This window comes from Neofelis nebulosa, chromosome 16, assembly GCF_028018385.1.
Source record: "Neofelis nebulosa isolate mNeoNeb1 chromosome 16, mNeoNeb1.pri, whole genome shotgun sequence".
NCBI lineage: Eukaryota > Metazoa > Chordata > Mammalia > Carnivora > Felidae > Neofelis > Neofelis nebulosa.
This window is the reverse complement of record NC_080797.1, coordinates 25,123,479-25,143,483: the sequence shown is the minus strand read 5'-3', so window position 1 is coordinate 25,143,483 and position 20,005 is coordinate 25,123,479. Positions and strand designations below refer to the sequence as shown.

Below are 20,005 nucleotides of genomic sequence, written 5' to 3'. Positions count from 1 at the left end.
GCCTGTGTCGCGACCGCTTGTGGCTGTGGCCACGTGGAAGCAGCCCAAGCCAGTGCGTAAGCAAATGAGCAAAGTCGTGCTCCGATACGGTTTTATCTGTGGACACTGAAATTTGAATTTCATATCATTTTCAGATGTCATGAAGCCTTCTTACGATTTTTCCCTGCAGCCATTTAGAAATGGGCCACAAAAACAGGCGGTGGGCCGGACTTGGCCTGCGTGCGGGTCGTAGTTGGAGGATCCCTGCTCTAGAATATGGTTACATGAGAGGAATAATCAGTGGTTCTCGGCGAGCCTTTCCTTGTGCCCCAGCAGTAATGTACCACCGCTGTACTTGCATAGACTTTTCCATAGTTCTGCGGGGAGGATCATTTTTAAAGCTCCTGTTAACACATTGCCAAGTTGCTTTCTAGAATATGCATGCCTTGCTTTTCACAAACAAATCTGAGTTAAGTCCAGCTTAAATTCCACATCCTTTTAAAGTTGCAGATTCTAAATGCCGTCCTTTATACATTTTAGCTGTGCAGAAGAGAGCGTTGAATAAATTTGTCACTTTTTCAGTAACTGGGCAAATAAACTGCCAAGCTTTCCTGTGACTGCACATTTGTTTAATAAAAACTATATTCTAAATTGTGTTCTCAGCTTCTCCATTACCTTTAAACTCAGGGCCTTTAACTTCTTTTGTTGCAAGCAAAGAATCTTAATGAAACATGATTCTTGGGAATGAGGGATAACGTTGAGGCTACTCCTAGTTTATTTCCTTCTTTTTTTTTTTTTTTTTTTTACGCTTTTCCTAGTTCAGACACAACTTACAAAATATAGTTCATAGAACTAATAGTCTGTCAGTGTCGTGAACCGAGGAAAAAAAGATCTAAGGGATGACAGAAAACATCTTAAATTTTAAAAGTCGTAAGTATGAAATGGCTTTTCTTCACAATTTTACGAAAAATTCTCTTCGGTAACATCAGACAGACTGGGGAAAGTTACAGTGCAGTCTCAAGTCATAACCAACAGAAAGTGAGCGTCAGACCCCTGGTATTTCTGGCCTGATACCCGAAATTAGTTACTTCTGTCTTAGCCAAGAGCCTAAGCAACGTAACTTGAATAATGAGTCACAGCACAAGTGGATTTAGGATTCATAGACACCGAGATACAGGGAAAGGAGAACTTAAATTGAAATCGGTTATACAAACTGAAATTGGTGCCCAGAGCACAACTTCGGTAATGATCCATCGGACCACGGAACTTCCTCATTTTGTTGACGGTTAAACTGAGGCCTGGAGAAGTTTAGAAACTCGGCCAGATCAGTGTTAGAAAAAGGACTCGAATTCACATCTTTTCCTTAACGTTAATAATAGAACACTAGAAGACTTTGGGATCACTTCTGAAACTGTTCTGTTGGGAAAAAATACTTGAGGGAAATTTCCCCCTGGTAATTCATACTCCTTCACCACACACTCCGGGGCAGGAGGGAGAGGAGGCCCCCAGGGGCCTGTGCTGAACTAGGTGTGCATTTGCACGAGGGCTGTAAAGCACGAACAGGGCAGGGTCGTCTTCGGAAGCTCCGGCCTCCTGAGAACAGAGAGTCCCGTATTCATTTTCCACGTCCTTCGTGATTAGACCGCAAGTGAGACATATTTTATATCTTTAATTTGGAATTGTTTTTTGAGATTGTAGAAAGACAGGTTCTCTCTCTTTTTTTCAGTAAAGCCCTCTCTCTATAAAACGACTAAGAAATTTCCCCTAAATGACCCACTTCAGAAAAGTATTCATCCTTTTATTAGCACATGTGTTTGCACACACTTAGGCGCACGCGTGTGGGCATCTGTGTGTGCATGGGTTTAAAATTGTTTCACAGTCGCTTAACTGGGGGGGGGGGGGGGGGCTGACCTCTTCACAGAAGGAGGCTTTAGTCTGCAGTCGCGCACAGTAAAAGATTCTGGAACCGTTCCCGTGCCTCCCACTCAGGGTTTTCCAACTAATGGAAGGATCAGTAGTTTCACCTGTGGTCTAAAATGGTAAATTAACATAGCTTTTTATGTTCAGGGAGTTATTTTAACCATACTGTATTTTTTCAGAGGAATAATGTTTTAAAGTATTTACACCTTGAATAGACACTGGCTGAGTGATAGTGGAGAAGGCAAAGCTTGGTCCAAGTATAGTCGTTTGGCAGATGGGCACTTTATTTGGGACTGTAAATAATTGTTAGAGATAATCCACACATTCATATGTGTGGAAGTGAATTATAAATGTTTTCTACAATCTCAAGTGCACAAGGGACTGTGTAAATTACACTGATGAAACTTCCTTCAGTGGAAGTTGAAATTTAATAAGAACACATGCATATTTCTCTATTATCATTTGATTTGGGTGAGATTATGAATCCCCAATAAACAGAGACCTGTGGTAATTTGAACCTAAAAGATCTAAGGTCTAGGGAATGCAGTTAAATCAGGACATGACAGGGAAAAGACCTTAACTTTTTATTTTTCTATTTGTAATACCAAGAGAAGAACAAATAGGAATGATTTTCTCTTTTTTTTTTTATTTGAAAAGAGAATACAGGTACTCATTGAGGTACAAAGTTACCTTTTCCATATTTAAATAGAATAGTTAAAGCATACGTAATACAGACCCATTCTTATAAATCGTTGGATCCAGATTTGTTAACAGAATTAAGAACGTTTGGATTTCAGAAAGATAATACCGTGTATGTACTGTTTATTACGTAATACCCACAGGGGTCTTTTTGTTTTGTTTTGTTTTTTTTCAGCGAAACATCTGAATAGTTTCACCAAGTAGGAGAAATAAAGACTAAAGAACCTAGGTCATTTTGCTCCCAGTTGAGTGTTGGGGGCCGAGTTTACCAAAAGAAGTTGTAGATAAGGGGTTGTAATTTCTTTGTAATCTTCACTTTGTGGTCTCCTACTTTAATTTATGGTTTAATGGTGTAAAGATTTCATATGTGGCAGTTATATTAAAATAATTATTGGATGATATATAATGTTATTATTATATTAGTATACCAAAATGTATTAAATCATTACCTTAATGCTAAGTGGAAAAATGGACTTCCAGATCTTGCCGTCATAGGTAGCGATCAGTAAAATATCTTTTTGTTTGTAACATTTTATTTATGTTTAATAAATTCCTTAGAATGGTTGAAAGCTCAGGGGCACCTGGGTGGCTCAGTCGGTAAAGCGTACAACTCTTGATTTCAGCTCAGGTCATGAATTCACAGTTGTGAGATCAAGCCATGTGGGGCTCTGTGCTGACTGTGGAGCCTACTTGGGATCTTCTCTCTCTCTCCCTCTCTCTCTCTCTCTCTCTCTCTCTCTCTCTCTCTCTGCCCCCGCCCCCATTCACAAACACAGTTCTGTCTCTCAAAATAAATACATAAACTTAAAAAAAAAGGGTAAAAGTTCGTTGAAAGTTTCACCCATACTACTCATAATTTTCTAAAAAGTTTGAATTCGCAAGGTCACTAGAAAGAGCATACCAACTTCCCTAGACCCCCAGAAACAATGGGTTGGTTATAAGCTTTTTTTTTTTTTTTTAAAAGGGAAAGAGGGAGCTTGGCTGCTTTAGATGATGTGTTCATCTTAAGGTGACTTTAACTTTCTTTTATTTGACCCTCAGTTAAGATAAACAGTACTAATTGAGATAAGGTTTTTGTGTACTTGAACTTTTGCTGTGGATTTGGATACGGAACCTATCATTTTCTTGGGCACACACAGCCCCCTTGCTCTGGGATTTCTGAAATGAGAAGCGTCAGTTGTCACTATGTGGGGCTTCTCCGAGTTTGCGCCTTAATTTATTACAGACATCTGCGAATCAATCTCCTGTGACCCCTGCTCAGTTCATCTCCATCACAGTTTCGCACTGTTGGCTAGGAGCAAATCAGTAGGACCTTTGTGGCAGTGAGTAGTGAGTATCTTAAAAATGCCTAACCTCTCTGCCTTGGTAATTCTTCTGAGATCACTCAGGACATGATTCAGGAGTACATACAGTTGTTTATCACAGTATCATTTACTTTCAAAATATTAAAAGTGCTTATTTTTTTTTAATTTTTTTTTTTTTCCAACGTTTTTTATTTATTTTTGGGACAGAGAGAGACAGAGCATGAACGGGGGAGGGGCAGAGAGAGAGGGAGACACAGAATCCGAAACAGGCTCCAGGCTCCGAGCCATCAGCCCAGAGCCCGACGCGGGGCTCGAACTCACGGACCGCGAGATCGTGACCTGGCTGAAGTCGGACGCTTAACCGACTGCGCCACCCAGGCGCCCCTAAAAGTGCTTATTAAAAAAAAGAATTGAAATACACAACATTAGATCAGTGGTTTTATTTAGCTTTTTGTATAACAAATACTAGGAATTACTTTGACCATTAAATTTACTTCCCAGTTATTTAAGTGGAAAAATCAGGATGCAAACTTGTTTGTATTGTTTCAGCTAGAATTGGAAGAAAATATCTTCGATGTTAATAACGGTGGTCGCCCCTGAGTGGTGGAAGTGATGGCTCTTGCCTCTTTCCTTCTTTGTACCTTTTTCTAGTTACCAGTTTCCACAGTGAATTTATATTAAATCCAAAATCAAGGAAAAAGCCAATAAACGCGATATACAATACTACCAGTCCAGAAAACACCTTTTTTAGAAATTCACTAAATTTCATTTAAGGTGTTTGACATTACATAAGTATTCAATATACACATTACTGAAGGGGTAACAGTTTTATTAGTCTGAGTCATATATAAACAGAGTGACTTATCTTTTATCGTATTTGTCCAAGAGGCTCTACTTCAGTATAATGGAATTGTTATTATCTGTTTGAATTTGACTTTTAAAATACTTTTGGTGGGTCCTCTGGGTGGCTCAGTCAGTCAAGCGTCTGATTTCAGCTCAGCTCGTGATCTCACCATTCGTGAGTTTGAGCCCCACATCGGGCTCTCTGCTGTCAGTGTGGAGCCCGCTTCAGATCCTGTCTCCCTCTCTCCCTGCCCCTCCCGCCCCTCTCTCTGTCTCCCTCTCTCTCTCTCTCAAAAATAAACATTAACAAATAAAAATAATAAATAAAAAGATACATACTTTTGGGTTGTACGAAGAATCCTATATGTGGATATTGATGTTATTTGTAGATTAAGCCCAAATTCCCTTTGGCTTATATATTACATTAAAATTTGTGATATAATGCAAAATATCCATACAGGTTTGCCCTGATAATCTCTTCATTGATCTGAAATGAATTCCTTGAAGATTTTTTTCCCGTCTCCTAAAAATCATTTTTTTTTTTTGATGTTTATTTTGGTGAGAGAGGGGGGGTGGGGGGGACAGAGAGAGAGGGAGACACAGAATCCAAAGCAGGCCCCAGGCTCTGCGCTGACAGCACAGAGCCCGACCGAGCCACCCAGGCGCCCCTAAAAGTCATCTTTAGGTGCTGTCAGTGCTGTACAAGGTGCAGAAAAAAGCAAAATCGTCTGTCACTGCTTAAAATCATGAGGAGATCAGCCAGACACCCCCCCACACCCCCACCCCTCCCACAAGCACACACCCATGTACTTGTCGTGGCGCGCAAGAAGGCGGCGATTGTCCAGGTGGGGTCCACAGACCTCCGGGGGCGTCCTCGAGTCGGCACTCAGATTTATGACGACACCAGGACGACACCTCCCTTCCCCCTGCGTTCCCACTTGCACCCGTGGCCGAGGAAGAGCAGCGGTGGCTGTGAAGAGCCAGCACCTTAGCACGGATCCACACATTGGCTCCAAACAAAAGTGGTATTCTTACCACCATGCCACGCAGCTGCCATTTCTCTCTCACACACACACACACACACACACACACACACACACACCAGTTTCATTTAAGATGAGCCTTAATGGAGTGTGAAAAATTATTGTTTTCAATCTCAGCCTTTGAGGGGTGCCCGGGTGGCTCAGTCAGTTGAGCATCCGACTCTTGATTCCGGCTCAGGTCGTGATCTCACGGTTTTGTGAGTTCGATCCCGGTATCAGGCTCCATGCTGACGGTGCAGAGCCTGCTTGGGAGTATGGCTCTCTCTCCCTCTCTCTGCCACTCCCCTGCTCACACTCTCCGTCTACCCCCCCCAAAAAAAATCTCCACCTAAGAGCGCACACCTGTGTACGACAGAGCGGGAGGCGGGTGGAGGCACGGAAGTAGGTGAAAAGCACTCTGCAGCTCGTTGGACCGGGAGCTGAACTAACCGTACTTTTCACGGAATGCCATTTTACTCGAGAAAACCATCAACTTGCTCAGACTTGGGCATTGGACAGAAAATACGTGTTTTAGAAAATACATGAAGTTAGCCTGTCACCTCAAGGAAAAGAAGAGGGAGTGTTTGCTGCCATTGATAAAACTTGAGCTTTGAAGTGGAAATCAAAATTGAAGAAAACTTGTTTTGGCCCACCACCGTGAGCTTGTCAGCTTCCCAGTACGTGAGACTTCTGATGAGATGAAGGAGGTCCTAATGACTATGATTTTCTTAACATTGTGTAAGGAAGCATGCCAACATTGGAAGATCTGTTACTTAGTTGCCCGCCATCTTCCCTGTGACCAGTGCCTGGCATTACAAAATAGCGGGTGGGTCAAAGATCCATTCTAAATGCAGTGTAAGCCAATGAATTTTCATGTAACACAGTGAACTAACATTTTTAAAAACTACCACTTGTCAAGTTTTGGTATAGTAGCAAAAATATCTATAATTATCTGAAAATATTTGATTAAAATACTCCCTTTTCCAGCTACATTTTTGTGAAAGGCCAGGCTTTATGTATATACTCAGCCGGAACAACCTATAGTAGCAGGTGCAAATGCAGAAGCAAATGAATGTCTCACTGTCTTTTATGAGCCATACTAAAATATGTTAGCATACAATGAATGGGTTTATCATCGGTATTCTTTAAGGAATTTCTATTCATTTGGTTTTTTTTAAGTTTACTTATTTTGAGAAAAAGAGAGCATGCGAGTGAGAGAAGGGCAGAGAGAGAGAGAGAGAGAGAGAGAGAGAGAATCCCAAGCGGGCTCCCCTCCACCATCTCAGAGCCTGACATGAAGCTTGATCCCATGAACCACGAGATCAAGAGTCAGACACCCAACCGACTAGGCACCCAGGAGCCCCTAAAGGAATTTTTAAATATTTTAAAAATTTCTCAATTTTACTTTCTAATATAAATATTAATAACTATTACCCACATGAAGAAGATCCTCAAGAGTCTTAAGATATGTAAAGGGATTCTGAAACCAAAAAAAAAAATGGAAAATTGCTGCTTTCAGGCCTGTAACTCGATGTCCCAGAAATCACCTGAATTGTAGAAACTATTGGTTGGTTGCCCATCCTGCCCCCCCCCCGCCCACCTCTCCCCCTTCCCCTTTCCAAATCAGAACTTCTAGTCAACTAGGATCTTCAGGTGATTTCCCCTAAACATCACAGAAGCACTGCCTTCTGGAACTTGTGGAAGCAGTCACGGGCAGGGTGGGTGCTGTGCCCAGGGAGAGCATCCTGGGAGAAAGACAGAGCCCTTCTTGCCCCAAATGGCTCCCCTCTTCTTAGCTGTCTGTCTTCTGTTCAGGTATTTCCTCTTAAGAATGTATACTCATACAGTTTAGGTGTTGGAAATTGACTGGAGCTCTAGTAGAAATCTGGGCTCGGAGAGAGTAGGCTGAGTGAACGCTCAGGAAGAGACCTGACGGAGACGCGAAGCCTGCAGCAGTTTTCAGAACCTTCTAGAGTAAGGCATGTCTGTCCAAGCAAGTGCCTGTCACCAGAAGATTTTACGGTGTTCTCACCTCATCTCTGGTTTGCTCTTGACACTAAAGATAACCACCGTTGGTATAAACTTAAGGGGGAAGAAATGCAGGCACTTAAACTGTAGTAGTACATTTATCTCCAAAGCAGTTTTCACCTTTTAATTCCATCTTCCCTTTGGATACGCAGATAGTTCTATCAGTAAGCATCCATGCAGGGCCGTCCATGCTGAAGGTCACTGGGTGCCGCTCAGGGAAGGCAGTTGTGAAGCTAACCAGGCTACCACACTTGGCCAGAAGTAGACGTTGTGTATGCTTTCGGTGGGGTTAGTTGTTCACTCTGAATTTTGTGACTAAACAAAGTATGTTTGGATTAAGTGTGCAGCCAGACAGTTTAATATAAACTGTTGTAACAAAATCTTCCATTTCTAAGCCCTAATAATTATTTATTTTTTTCTTGTTTTAGGGTGAATCCGTAAAATATTTCCTGGATAACTTGGATAAACTTGGAGAAGCAGTAAGTTTTTGTTTATGTTTATTGCTGTTTGAAAGCAATAGGTTATTAGGAGGTTTAGAAAAATTATGTATCGAGCTGTTTGCTTCTTCCTTCATCCTGGCGGCAGCTTTCGGACTGTTCCAGTTTCATTTTGTCTCCCTCTGTCATCCAGATCGCTGCCTTTTCCCTGAAGAATGGCCTGTCCTCTGGTTCGTGAACATAAAACTGTTTAGAGAAAGTTTATGTTTGAAAATGAGATTGCACATTATCTATTCTACTTCAGTGTCGTGTGTGTGTGTGTGTGTGTGTGTGTGTGTGTGTGTGTAAGCAGAAACGGGACACGGTGGGTTGTTTGACTGATTTCAAAACCTTTCAGCAAACGTTATTTTTCAGCTCGGAAGCACTTTGCGTTGAGTTACAGTGTGGGAGGGCTGGATTCTGAAGGCCGGCTGAAGAGACCACCAAGTAGGAGAAGGAGTCACCCTGGGAAGGAGAGTTTCTTATTTTCCTCTCAGCTGGCACCGTGGCTGGCTGTGGCTCCCGGGGCTGCTGCGGGCAGGGCGTGTGCTCTGTTCTCTGTGCCGGTCTCACGCCAGAGACTTCCCTGGAAGACAGGTTGCTGCCGCTCAGAAAATGTGTGAAGGCCATGGCCCCACAGTCATTGGCACCTGCTGGATTTACGGCAGCGTTCTTTGCCTCCTCTTTAAAGCACATTTCTCTAATACGTTGTAGTACAGTCTCATGGGTTCTTTGAGGTTACCTTTCAAAGTAAAACTGAAAGAAAACACGCAATGAAAAACCCGCCGCAAGTAGGAAAGTGGCATACTGATGTATCTAGGACATGTGAAAATGTACCTTCTTTTTGCAAGATAAACTTTACATCCTCTTATTTTGGATTTTGCCAAATTGTACTTGTCTGCCCTGAAGTCCGTTTGTTTTTCTCTTGCCTGTCTCCTGGACACATGTGTTCCAGAAGTCGGGAATCTCCGTATGAGTCTGCGTAGTAAGACTTGATTTCGTGGTCTCTTTTCCATCTGGTTAGAATGTAAGCCTTAAAAAAGTTACACGTAGGCCAAATGGAGAGAGCCTTAGCAGGGAAACTAATTTTTAAGAGTTACCGCACGTTTTCCAAACCAAACGGTGCTGATTTGACCTGCTCTTCTCAGTTTGCCTTTTCAGATCAGCTTTCCTTGAGCACAGCATTCAAAGTAGGTCCCTCGTCTTGTATTCAGTTTCAGCCCTTGCTTTTTTCAAAGATCTTTGCTCTCTCTACCGTTGGTGGTTTCTGTGTTCGCTTGTCTTCTGCCTGTACCTCTTGCCATAAGGGCAAGGATCTCATCTCTTGATGGTGAAGAGTTGAGTTCCTGATGCCTAGTGACGATGCGTGGCATACAGCAGGCACTCAACAAATAACTTCTGAATGCATGGCTGTAGGCCACTTTGTACTGGCTGCTCAGAGTCTTAGGTTGAGAACAGTTCCGAGGCCACATCTGGAATAAACTGGAAAAAGCGCTGCGATCAGTAAGTAGGTCGGTGTAAAGGAGGGAAAACAAAGCTGGCTGTGCTACAGGCTGGCCATTCATCCTGGCGTGTCAGCCTCGTCACAGGGTTGCATTTGCTTCTCCGTCTCTGAAGTACCAGGGGTGTTGAAGCCCAGCCGTGCGCCCCCTGACCCTCTGGGAGGTAGAACAGCACAGAGTCCAGGACGTGGCTCTGCAGCCAGACCACCTGGGTCCCCATCCCAGCTCCCCACAGCCTGTCTCTGTGTGAGCAGAGGCATCTCTAAACCCGAATTTCTTGATATCATGGGCATCGTACGAGACCTGACCTCACGGGGTTATGGGATGGTTACGTGAAATAAACCCTGTGTCTTAGTCTGCTCATTGTGCTGAGACAGAATACCATAGACTGGGTGGCTTAACAGCAGACATTCACTTCTCACGGTCCTGGAGGCTGGTAGTCTCAGATCAAGGGGCCAGCGTGGTCATTCTCCGGTGAGGACTTTTCCTGGCTTGCAGACTGTGGCCTTCTCTCTGTGGCTTCTTCACATGGCTTTTACTCGGCACATACACATGGAGAGACAGGGATCTCTTAACTCTTCTTCTAAGACCGCCAAGACTATGTGATCGAGACCCTTCCCTAGGACTTCATTTATCCCTGCTCGTGTCCTCCAAGCACCGTCCCAGAGTACAACCACTTTGGTGTTAGGGCTCCAGGGTGTGAACTTTGGGGGGACATAGTTCAGTCCGTAGCACTCGGTAAGGTATTGGGAACAGTGCCTTCCATGTAGGAAGTGCTCGGTGTTGGCTGTTTTGCTCTTTGATCCCTGATTGTAGGAAACTCGTTCTCGTCAGAGACAGAATTACAACATACACAAAACCACGCAGAGGACAATTAAATGGTACTGATCACGAAGATGGTGTTAGTTCCTAGAACAGAGAGAGGTGTTTTGACCGGAGAGGCTGGAGCTGGGCCGTAAGAGTATATGAATCTGAACCTGTCTGAAGGGGGAGGCGGACTTAGAAGAGGAGTTGCGGCCCCCCAAGATGGGAGACAGCTGGGTGTGTTTAATTTTAGGAGGCACATCCGTCTGACAAAGGACACGTGACAGTCTTGGCTCTGACTTATAAAAACAGATTCCTAGAAGGCATTAGCTGGGGTTTGGATGCATCGTTCTTGCAGTTGCACTTGTGCAAGTGGATGGTCGGGGAACGGTATCAGGGTGTGCAGCTTTGGGCAGATCTGGATCTCAGCTCTGTGGTAATTACGCCTGGACAATGTAGAACAGAGCCTGCCGGTTCCAGAAGAGCCAGGAGTAAAGAGGGTCATGAAAGCCAGTCAGCAAAGTGTGGACCGGATGCAGTGAAGAACCTCACCGTAAGTTCTGAAGTCACGGTGCCGGGGGGTTGGTCTGAGTGGTGTAGGGACAGATCCAAGAGGTGCGAGGCATTCAGGGCAGGGAGAGAGATTCAGTGGAGAGATAGCAATCCACATCGGAGGAGGTGAAAAAATGGGGGATGGCGGAAATAAGGAGAAACAGGATTGGAAATAGAATCAGTGATGCTAGAGCAGAGTCCACCGTGACAGGGGGGCTAGAAGGACTCTGAGGTCGTGGGCCGGGAGGGCAGGAAGCAGGGAGGAAAGCGTGCTGGTGGTGCAGAGGGGTCGGCTGGGGAGAGAATGAGTTTTCTGATTGAGTGTGTGTGCGCGCGCGTGTGCGTGTGAGTAGATGACCAAGTGCAGTGAGCAGTGAGCTTTTAGACATGAGACGCGGGCCACCTGACGGGAGCTTGCCTGGTGGTCCCAGCCTTCTGGATTCCCTCTCTGCCCAGCAACGCTGGCGGGAGGCACAGCAGAACAGCTGGACTGGGTGCCCCGCACGGTCAACTCACTTAGTCCTCGAGGCCCCCTGTGACCCATACGACCCGTATCTCACCAGTGAGGATGTGGAAACACAACAGGATTCGGTGACCTGCCCAGGGCCACACAGCTCGTGTGTGAAGCGCGGGCTCTGGAACTCACAGTCGCGATCGCTGTTACTCTGCCAGGCCACTGAGCACTTGATCGCATTGTCCTGGTCTGGAGGCTTCGTAGGAATTAGCTTTTAGCTTCCTGACTAGCTTCTGAGCTTCCAAGTGAGGCAGTAGTAAAGAACTTTTAATTTCTATAGACTTAGAAGTTTAAAAAAACAAAACACCTTAGGACTGGTGTCTGTCTTTCTTTCTTTCTTTCTTTCTTTCTTTCTTTCTTTCTTTCTTTCTTTCTTTCTTTCTTTCTTTCTTTCCTTCCTTCCTTCCTTCCTTCCTTCCTTCCTTCCTTCCTTCCTTCCTTCCTTCCTTCCTTCTTTCTTTCTTTCTTTCTTTCTTTCTTTCTTTCTTTCTTTCGTTTATTTATTTTTTTAATTTATTTTGAGAGAGAGAGCACGCAGGGGAGGGAGAGAGGGAGACAGAAGCCCAAGCAGGCTCTGCAATGTCAGTGCAGAGCCCAGTGCAGGGCTCGAACTCACAAACCGTGAGACCACAACCCGAGCCAAAATCGAGTTGGTTGTTTAATGACTGAGCCACCCCAGCACCCCAGGGCTGGCGTGTTTCTGAGGCAGCTGGCACGGGCACACGCGGTAAATTTGTACCCTGTTTCTGGAAAGCAGTTAGGCTTTGAGTGTCCAGGGTCACCAAAATATTCATAATCTTTGACCTCATATGCTTATTCCTGGTTATTTTATCTCAGGAAATAGTCCAGAAAGGAAGAAAAAAAGTATATGTGTGAGAGTTTTAATTGCAAAATTTGTGTTAAAGCAAAAAATTGGAGAAACAACCTTAACGAGCACTAGTAGGAGAATGTTTATGTAAATTACAGACCATTAATCCAGTTGGTGTTTTTATACTGCTTTAAAATGAAATACAACTGTATCAGCACATGTAACCGTTCATGATCAAATGTTAAGCCAAAAAGTAGGGGCAGGCTGAAAATTGTGTGGATGTGCTGGTTATAAGGAAAGTAGTGAGTATGTGAACAGAAGCTAAAAGGAAACCTGGAAACACCGACATTGTTTATGAAGGCCCTAGAGTCATGTCCTAAACGGTATTACAGATAACCGATAACCGCCTACTTTTTTTTTTATTCTTAACTCCATTGTACCATTTTGAGGAGATAACTATTCACATTGTGACAAAATTTCAAAATTATATTACGCTGTTTGGAAAAGCATAAAATACAGCACCGTGACAATTAGCACTGTTTTAAAATCTTGCCTCAGCTTAAAAAAATAAAATAAAATAAATAAAATAAAATAAAATAAAATAAAATAAAATAAAATAAAATAAAATAAAATAATCTTGCCTCAACTTAAAAAAAAACAAACAAAACAGTTTGACCCTGACAACGAACATTCAAGAGCTCTCCTGTTCAGTATCGCCGAAGAGCTACGTCAGAGTTCTGGAAAAACACTAGTTTGAGAAGAAAGAACCAGTTCTAGTGCATCAGGAAGGACGTCGTCAGGGGTAGTCGGGGGCTCGTGAGACAAGCAGCTTCCTGTAGGGGTCGCGGGCTGCCTGGTCCCGTTCCCAGGTCGGGGCCCCTTTGGTCTTTGCGCAAGCCGTCCCTTTAAGGCAGGTGGGCCGGGTGTGGTCTCCTTTGTATGACAGGCAGGGGCGCCGTCACTGGGACCCAGCTGCGTGGCGGGACCCTGGAAGCAAACCCAGGAGGTGACTCAGGGCGAATTCAGTGTATTAGCTGTGCTAGGCAAGTTCTGTCCACGCGCGTGGTGTGGCCGCAGTCCTAACGTGGAGTGACCTGTGTCAGCGTTCTTAGTCATGTTCTTAGTCCCTTAGTAAGGGAGCATCTGGAATGAGCTAGAGCGAGGTGGGCAGAACCCCGCCTGGGAAGTGACCCGCACGAATTGGCGTTTCAGCCCTCACTGCTTTCCGAGGAGGGGCAGGTGGGCAGGTGGGCAGGCGGGCGTGTGCGCAGGAAGGTCGGGGGTGGGGGGGGCGGTGAGGGCTGGTACTAAAAGGTAGAGGCACAGCGGCGGGCAGGGGGTGAAGGCCGCGGGGCGGGAAGACCTAAGTCTGCCGGAATAGCGGGGGTGAACAAAATAGCCCGCGCTGCTCGTTTGCAGCGTATTGTGAACCAGTCTCCGTTCGCTGACAGTTCACTCTACCTTGGCGCTTTGTGATGAGACTAGTCGTGCCGATGCTTGGAGGAAGGCAGCCAGAAGTCCTCCAGAAGGCAAGTTTGTCTGCATATCCACTCCCTCGACCAGGCAGCAGTACGTTAGAAACTCTCATTCCTTCTGGGTTCCCGAGTCTAAAGCGTTGTCTTCTTTTCCAGGATTACATCCCATCACAGCAAGATATTCTGCTTGCCAGAAGACCCACCAAAGGCATTCATGAGTACGACTTTGAAATTAAAAATGTTCCTTTCAAAATGGTTGATGTAGGTGGTCAGAGGTCAGAAAGAAAGCGGTGGTTTGAGTGCTTTGACAGCGTGACGTCGATACTTTTCCTTGTGTCCTCAAGTGAATTCGACCAGGTGCTTATGGAAGATCGACTGACCAATCGCCTGACAGAGTCTCTGAACATTTTCGAAACGATCGTCAACAACCGGGTTTTCAGCAACGTCTCCATAATCCTTTTCTTAAACAAGACAGATTTGCTTGAGGAGAAGGTGCGAATTGTGAGCATCAAAGACTATTTCTTAGAATTCGAAGGGGATCCCCACTGCTTAAGAGACGTCCAAAAATTCCTGGTGGAATGTTTCCGGAACAAGCGGCGGGACCAGCAGCAGAAGCCCCTGTACCACCACTTCACCACCGCGATCAACACGGAGAACATCCGCCTGGTTTTCCGCGACGTCAAGGATACTATTCTTCATGACAACCTCAAGCAGCTCATGCTGCAGTGACGTGCAGAAGACTGGCTGCTTTCATACCTTGTGTCCCTTTGATTGTTTTCTGTGTGTTTTGTTTCTTAACATAGCAGTTTACAGCAGGAATTAGAAGAGTCTTGATTCTGAGTTTAACTTCTGGGAAACCTTAGTCGTCCTCCCGGCGGACCTTGGTTTGTGGCGCAAAGCTGCCGAATAGCACACGCCGATCCCTGTCAGAGTTCAGCCTTTGATCTGTTTCGCTGTGGCTTCCACTTGAGGGGGGTGTAGTTTCCTGCCGAGCGTCTTCCTAGGTACAGTTCAGCCTTCAGCTTCTTCCCCTCTTCCAGCTGAGTTCTCCTGTAGTGCCAAGTAGAGAAGGTGCCCTTGACTGTTTCTCGGGATGAGGTTAAGAATATCCGGTTCTCAAACAAGCAAGACCCCTTTTTATCTGCCCTGCCCATGGCAGCGACACCTGTGCCGAGCCTTACGGTGACCTGTTTGAAAGGTGACCTGTTGGAAAAAAGTTTGATCTAAGGACTGGCATTCTGTAGATGCGCGCAGATTTAGCCTTCGTGTGTTTTTAATTGCTTATGTACCCAACAGTTGTTTCATTTTAAAATTTCTGTGGTTTCTCAAGGTAATGTTCTTACTTAGTGTTTTAAAGTTTACATAAGGATTCCTGGTCTGATGCTAACGAAAGTTCACGAATGGTACGGGGCAGGGGGCGGGGAGCAAGCAAATGCCTTACATAGTGTTTTGATCCAAAGCAACGAGTGAAATATAATTTGCCCTTTTCATGTTTAAATCTCATGTAATAAACGTGCCATATGTGAAACGTTCTGGCCAAGCAGCAACTGAAAATGGCAAGTAGCTTGATAAGGGAGCTTTCTAGATAAACAGAGCCTCTCCAGGACGTTCTGTGCTTTTACTTCTCGGACTTTGACGTCCTGTCCCAGGATTCGGGTCCTCGCTGTAGAGAAGAGCTGTTGTGGCCGTCACAGACATCTTTTCTTTTGCTCTCCTGCCTGTTCCCATCAGCTCCAGCCTGGCGCTCATGGGAGGTTTTGTTTATTTGGCAGCTTGCCAAGGGCAGAGTTTTCCTGTCAAGCTACTCAAGAAGGCATGATCTGAGATTCCCGTTCATTCTCGGTGGCTCTCTGAAAGACGCAGCACGTACATGCTTGTCTCGTTACTGCTTATGAACTTCTAGCTTTACTGAGGTACATTTGGAATGTTTTAAGGCTGCTTCTAAGAACAAATAGTAATTTCTTCAGTTCACACCGAAAGAGGATCCCGTTTGACCTCTCCTCGCCCCTCACCGACCCGCGGGCGCACCCCTGAAGCGGCTCGTGATGACGGGTCTGATCATCGTGAGCTCAGCGGGCTGGCTGGTGTCCTGAGGGCACCGCCCGGCTGGTTGTGTGGCATGCGACCGGGACTAGAGACACAGGTGCCCGCGGCCGGTGGCCGTTGGCAGAGTCCAGCAGCTTTTCACCTTTTCCTGAAAATTGTGATTAAGACTGTGATATCTGCCACTTTACTGTAGAGCTGTGTTCTCAGGTATTCCGTTGCCTAGAAGGTCCTTGCGAGATGGGTCAGCATGACGGCTCACGCGGCCTTTCCGAGGCCGCGGCTCTTGGTCCGTCTGCTGTCTGGCGGGAGAATAGGGCTTTGCAGGGAGCGAACCAGGGACTGCTCGTACCGTTCCTGACCCTTCCTGCGCTTCCGGCACCGTTCTACCTGCGGTAGCCTCGAAGTTTCCGTGCCTCGGTGATGCACGAGCCACAGACACGCAGCCCGCGTCCTCGTGCGGGTGGTCACGGTATGCAGTCCACGCGCGTTTGAGTCCTTCTGCAGCCGGTGCTTCTTGCCAAGAAGAGCGTGTTGTCCCAGTTCACAGAATTAGGATTCAACCTCAGTGCTAGTGAGTATCTGAATGTGTGCACAGTAACATTGGGACTTCTTGCTGGAAAGTCTGTGTGTGAATTTTGCAGATGGTTCCCTGGCCTAGCCAAAACCGTTGGCCTCCAGTGGAGGCTCGAGTCCGTTCCCTGTAGAAGAGGCAAGTCAGTCTTGTTTATTCAGTCCTGTTGAATATTGACGACCTGCACGCGGAGCAGGCCCGTTGCCTGACGAGTCCCCCGGTGACCCCCTTTTGACTGCCTCCAAGCAGTGTCAGAACGCCTCGTACGTGATGGTATTATTTTCTGTACCTGTGAGTTCTCGAGCTCTCCTTCCTGATGTGCCGCCTCCGATGTCTCAACGTTCTTTTAAAGTGAAACCCAGGCCGTATCCTGAGGCAGCAGATCACTTGTATTGAATGGCATGCTTGTTGAGACAGAGGAAGTGCGAGGCTCAGTCTGAAGGCTTTGGTCCACCCTTTTGAAAACCATCGGAAGGAGTCTCCTACCTGTTTTGTGAAAACTGGGTCCTTTGGAAACACCGCTGTGCGAAGGAGGAGGTGAAATTCAGGACCAAACGAAAGGGTGCTCGTAGCTTTCACCGCGCCACTTTCTCAGAGCAGTTGTTTGGTGTGTTGGCTTTTCAAAGTCTTACTGGTTATGATTTACAGTAAGATGTGCCTGATCCTCTATTATGTTGTGTTCTTTGAATCTGAATGTCTTGTCCTTTAATTCTTGAAAATGTCACACAAGTGTCCTCATTGGCCTCGAAGAAATGTAGAGCAGAGCTGCCTTATAAGTCAAAGAACACCACGCATCTGGGCCTTGATTTTTATAGGGAAAAGGTTTTGTCACATGTTTTCCGAAGAGCCACATCATTTAAGGCTTGCCCCTGCCACTTAAATATTATTTTTTGATAACCCGAATCGTTGCTTTCTGCCAAACAGCGTATGAATCGGAAGTGTTCGCTTGAGTGTTACTGTCTGGAAAAGGCACTTGGGTGGCGAGACGGCAGCCACGGCCAAAGAAGGTGATGTGGAATGAAAAAGATCCTCCGTTTTTGTTTCGTTTTCTTGGAAGTCGCCCTGGTGGGTATTTCACATAGTGAAGATCCTCTGGGCGATCTCTCAAGCGGGGTTGTCTGGGGCAGTCCTCCTGCACCCGGTGACGGTGGCTGGTTTAAAGCAGGAGGAAGTTAAGAGTATGCGGATACCAGAAATGATTCGAAGTGTCAGTTTGGACGCAGCAGAAATTGTGGGCTCTTTTTTTTTTTTTTTTTTTTTCCGTAAGAGAGAATGAGTAAATCTTGACCTCCGGCGTAACCCCAAATACTTGTATTTATGCTTTTGATAAGATGTATTTTCAGCATTAGTCCACATAACCGGTTATGCCTTATTTATGTGAAGAATAAAGTTACCAAGTTCTGTTCTGTTCTGTTCTGAGATTCCAGTCACTATTTGAGAAGGCCTCAAATTGGTGCTTTCATTATGTAATGATACATTTAGACAAAACCCCAAACCAAGCCATCTGAAACAAGGTTCTCTGCATTGCAATTTGTAGCAATGTCATTTCTGTGTATGTAATAAGAAGGCTAAATATCAGTGTTAACTCTGAATTTCTTGTTTGAAATCCATGAAATCATGTCTGTAAAGCTTAGTCAAACATTTGTAACAAACTCCCCAATAAATCTAGAGAAAGACACTCTGTTAACCTTTTTACTGCTTTTAGTTTTATTTAAGGAATCAAGAGCAGAAGTTTTGCCTGTGTCTTTTTCAGTTCAAAGTTTGACTTAGTCCAGGGGTCACCTTGTGTCGCTTTCCTGTCATTTTCCCGTTGTGCTGCTGCCTGTACAGGGACTGGTTTTCCTTTCTTGACAGGAAACAGGCTGGCCTTCCAGCCCAGTAAACTCGAGGAAGGGGGGAATGGATGAGAGCTGGGGGGGCGGGGGGGGGGGGTGGCGGTAATGAGTCTCCACATTCCAAATACGGCAGACGGTATAATACCCAGTATTTCATGGTACGAGGTTAGGGCTTAATGAATTTATGCTAGAGATCGAAGTGTAAGTCTAAGCCTGAACACTTGAAACGGGTTGGACTTTGGCGTTTTCAAGTCCCATCAAGGCAATGTTAGCCTTAGGCCGGTAAGTGATTAGTAACATCATGTGAAGGGCGGTGTTTGTACCACTATCGTTCTTGTGTCTTTACTTGAACGTATAGTTAGCATTGAAGTCAACGTGTGCATTCTTGTGGCATCCAGGTCTAGACCATCTGACCTCGCACGCCAGAGCTCAGATGGAACAAAAAAGAGTTAAGGATGGGGCAGTATCTTCTCGGTTGGTGGGAGGTTTTGGAATCTGTCCAGATCTGCTGTTGATAATGATAAAAATTGCCAGATGGATCGCAGTATGCAAGGACCCACCATGCATCACCTTTCAGTCTGTGGGTGTCGTGACAGAAATATGCTAGCTACTTGGTATCTGATTGGGGTTTGTATTCAGAAAGCTTGCTGATGATGTCTCTTGCCATAATAAGTGTTACCTTTGTCCTCAGTTACGCCTATTCGATGGTACCAAGGGGGAGACACAGCAGAAGCAGGAAGGGGTGAATTCTCGGGACGTATTTGTAACAGCACAAACAGCTTCACCTCTTACTTGAAGGCAGAACGGCAAAATGTTTCTAATGGCTTTTCTGTACTACTCTACGGTGATGAGAGCTCATTTACCACAAGAAGCCTTATCAAAAAGTATATTTTGTAACAACCTCACAGATCCTGTACCCAACAAAACATGATTTGTATTAGCTTTGTATAAAAGTATTTGTGGCTTAGGATTTTTTATACATATTATATCTTTTTATAACTTTCCAGGAACTAATAAGCACATTATCTGATACTGTTGTTGTAAATTTTTTTCTGTCCGTGCTTTAGTTCAGGGATTGGCAATAAATTATTTCTAAAGGAGGTCTGAAAGTGGAAAGGATGATTTGATTTTATAAAATGAGTTGCTAGTCATTAAGGCTTTTTACTTTTGTACATACTTTGCAAGAACTTTGCCTCGTGCTATTAATATTCGCTTTGTAAAAATTACTGACACTTAATAAACATTTATAAACTATTCAATACTACGATGTTATTTAAACCAACAGTTTGCTAAACGTAAAGTGCAAAGCAGACGCGTAAAGTTTGAAAGCCAGAGCGTAGTCACCGAAAGCCCGTAAAGTCTCTCTCGGCAGATCTCCAGCCATAGTTTGCCTTCCTTCGTAATCTGTCCGTTTTTCCCGACCTTTAAAGATGGAGACGGGGGCTTCATCAAGGAAGTTCCCAGACACTTAGCATGTTTGCACATGGGAATGGTGAGATGGGGACCGCTCGTTTGCCTCTCCACTCCCCCTTAAGATCTGTTCGTTGGTTTGCTTCATGTTTGTTTATTTTTGATAGCACAAGTGGGGGAGGGGCAGAGGGAGAGAGAGGGAGGCACAGACTCCGAA

The 20,005-nt window shown here is 45.1% G+C and overlaps 1 protein-coding gene across 1 annotated transcript in view; it reads left to right on the top strand.

Moving 5' to 3' along the window:
• GNA13 (G protein subunit alpha 13) overlaps positions 1–19,632 on the top strand; it is a 44,057-nt gene extending 24,425 nt beyond the window's left edge. Inside the window, exons 3-4 of the mRNA XM_058705264.1 lie at positions 8,224–8,274; positions 14,083–19,632. Of these exons, the coding sequence (XP_058561247.1) occupies positions 8,224–8,274; positions 14,083–14,655 (624 nt within the window). The 3' untranslated portion in view covers positions 14,656–19,632. The remainder of the gene's footprint in view (positions 1–8,223; positions 8,275–14,082) is intronic.
• Positions 19,633–20,005: the final 373 nt, after the last annotated feature.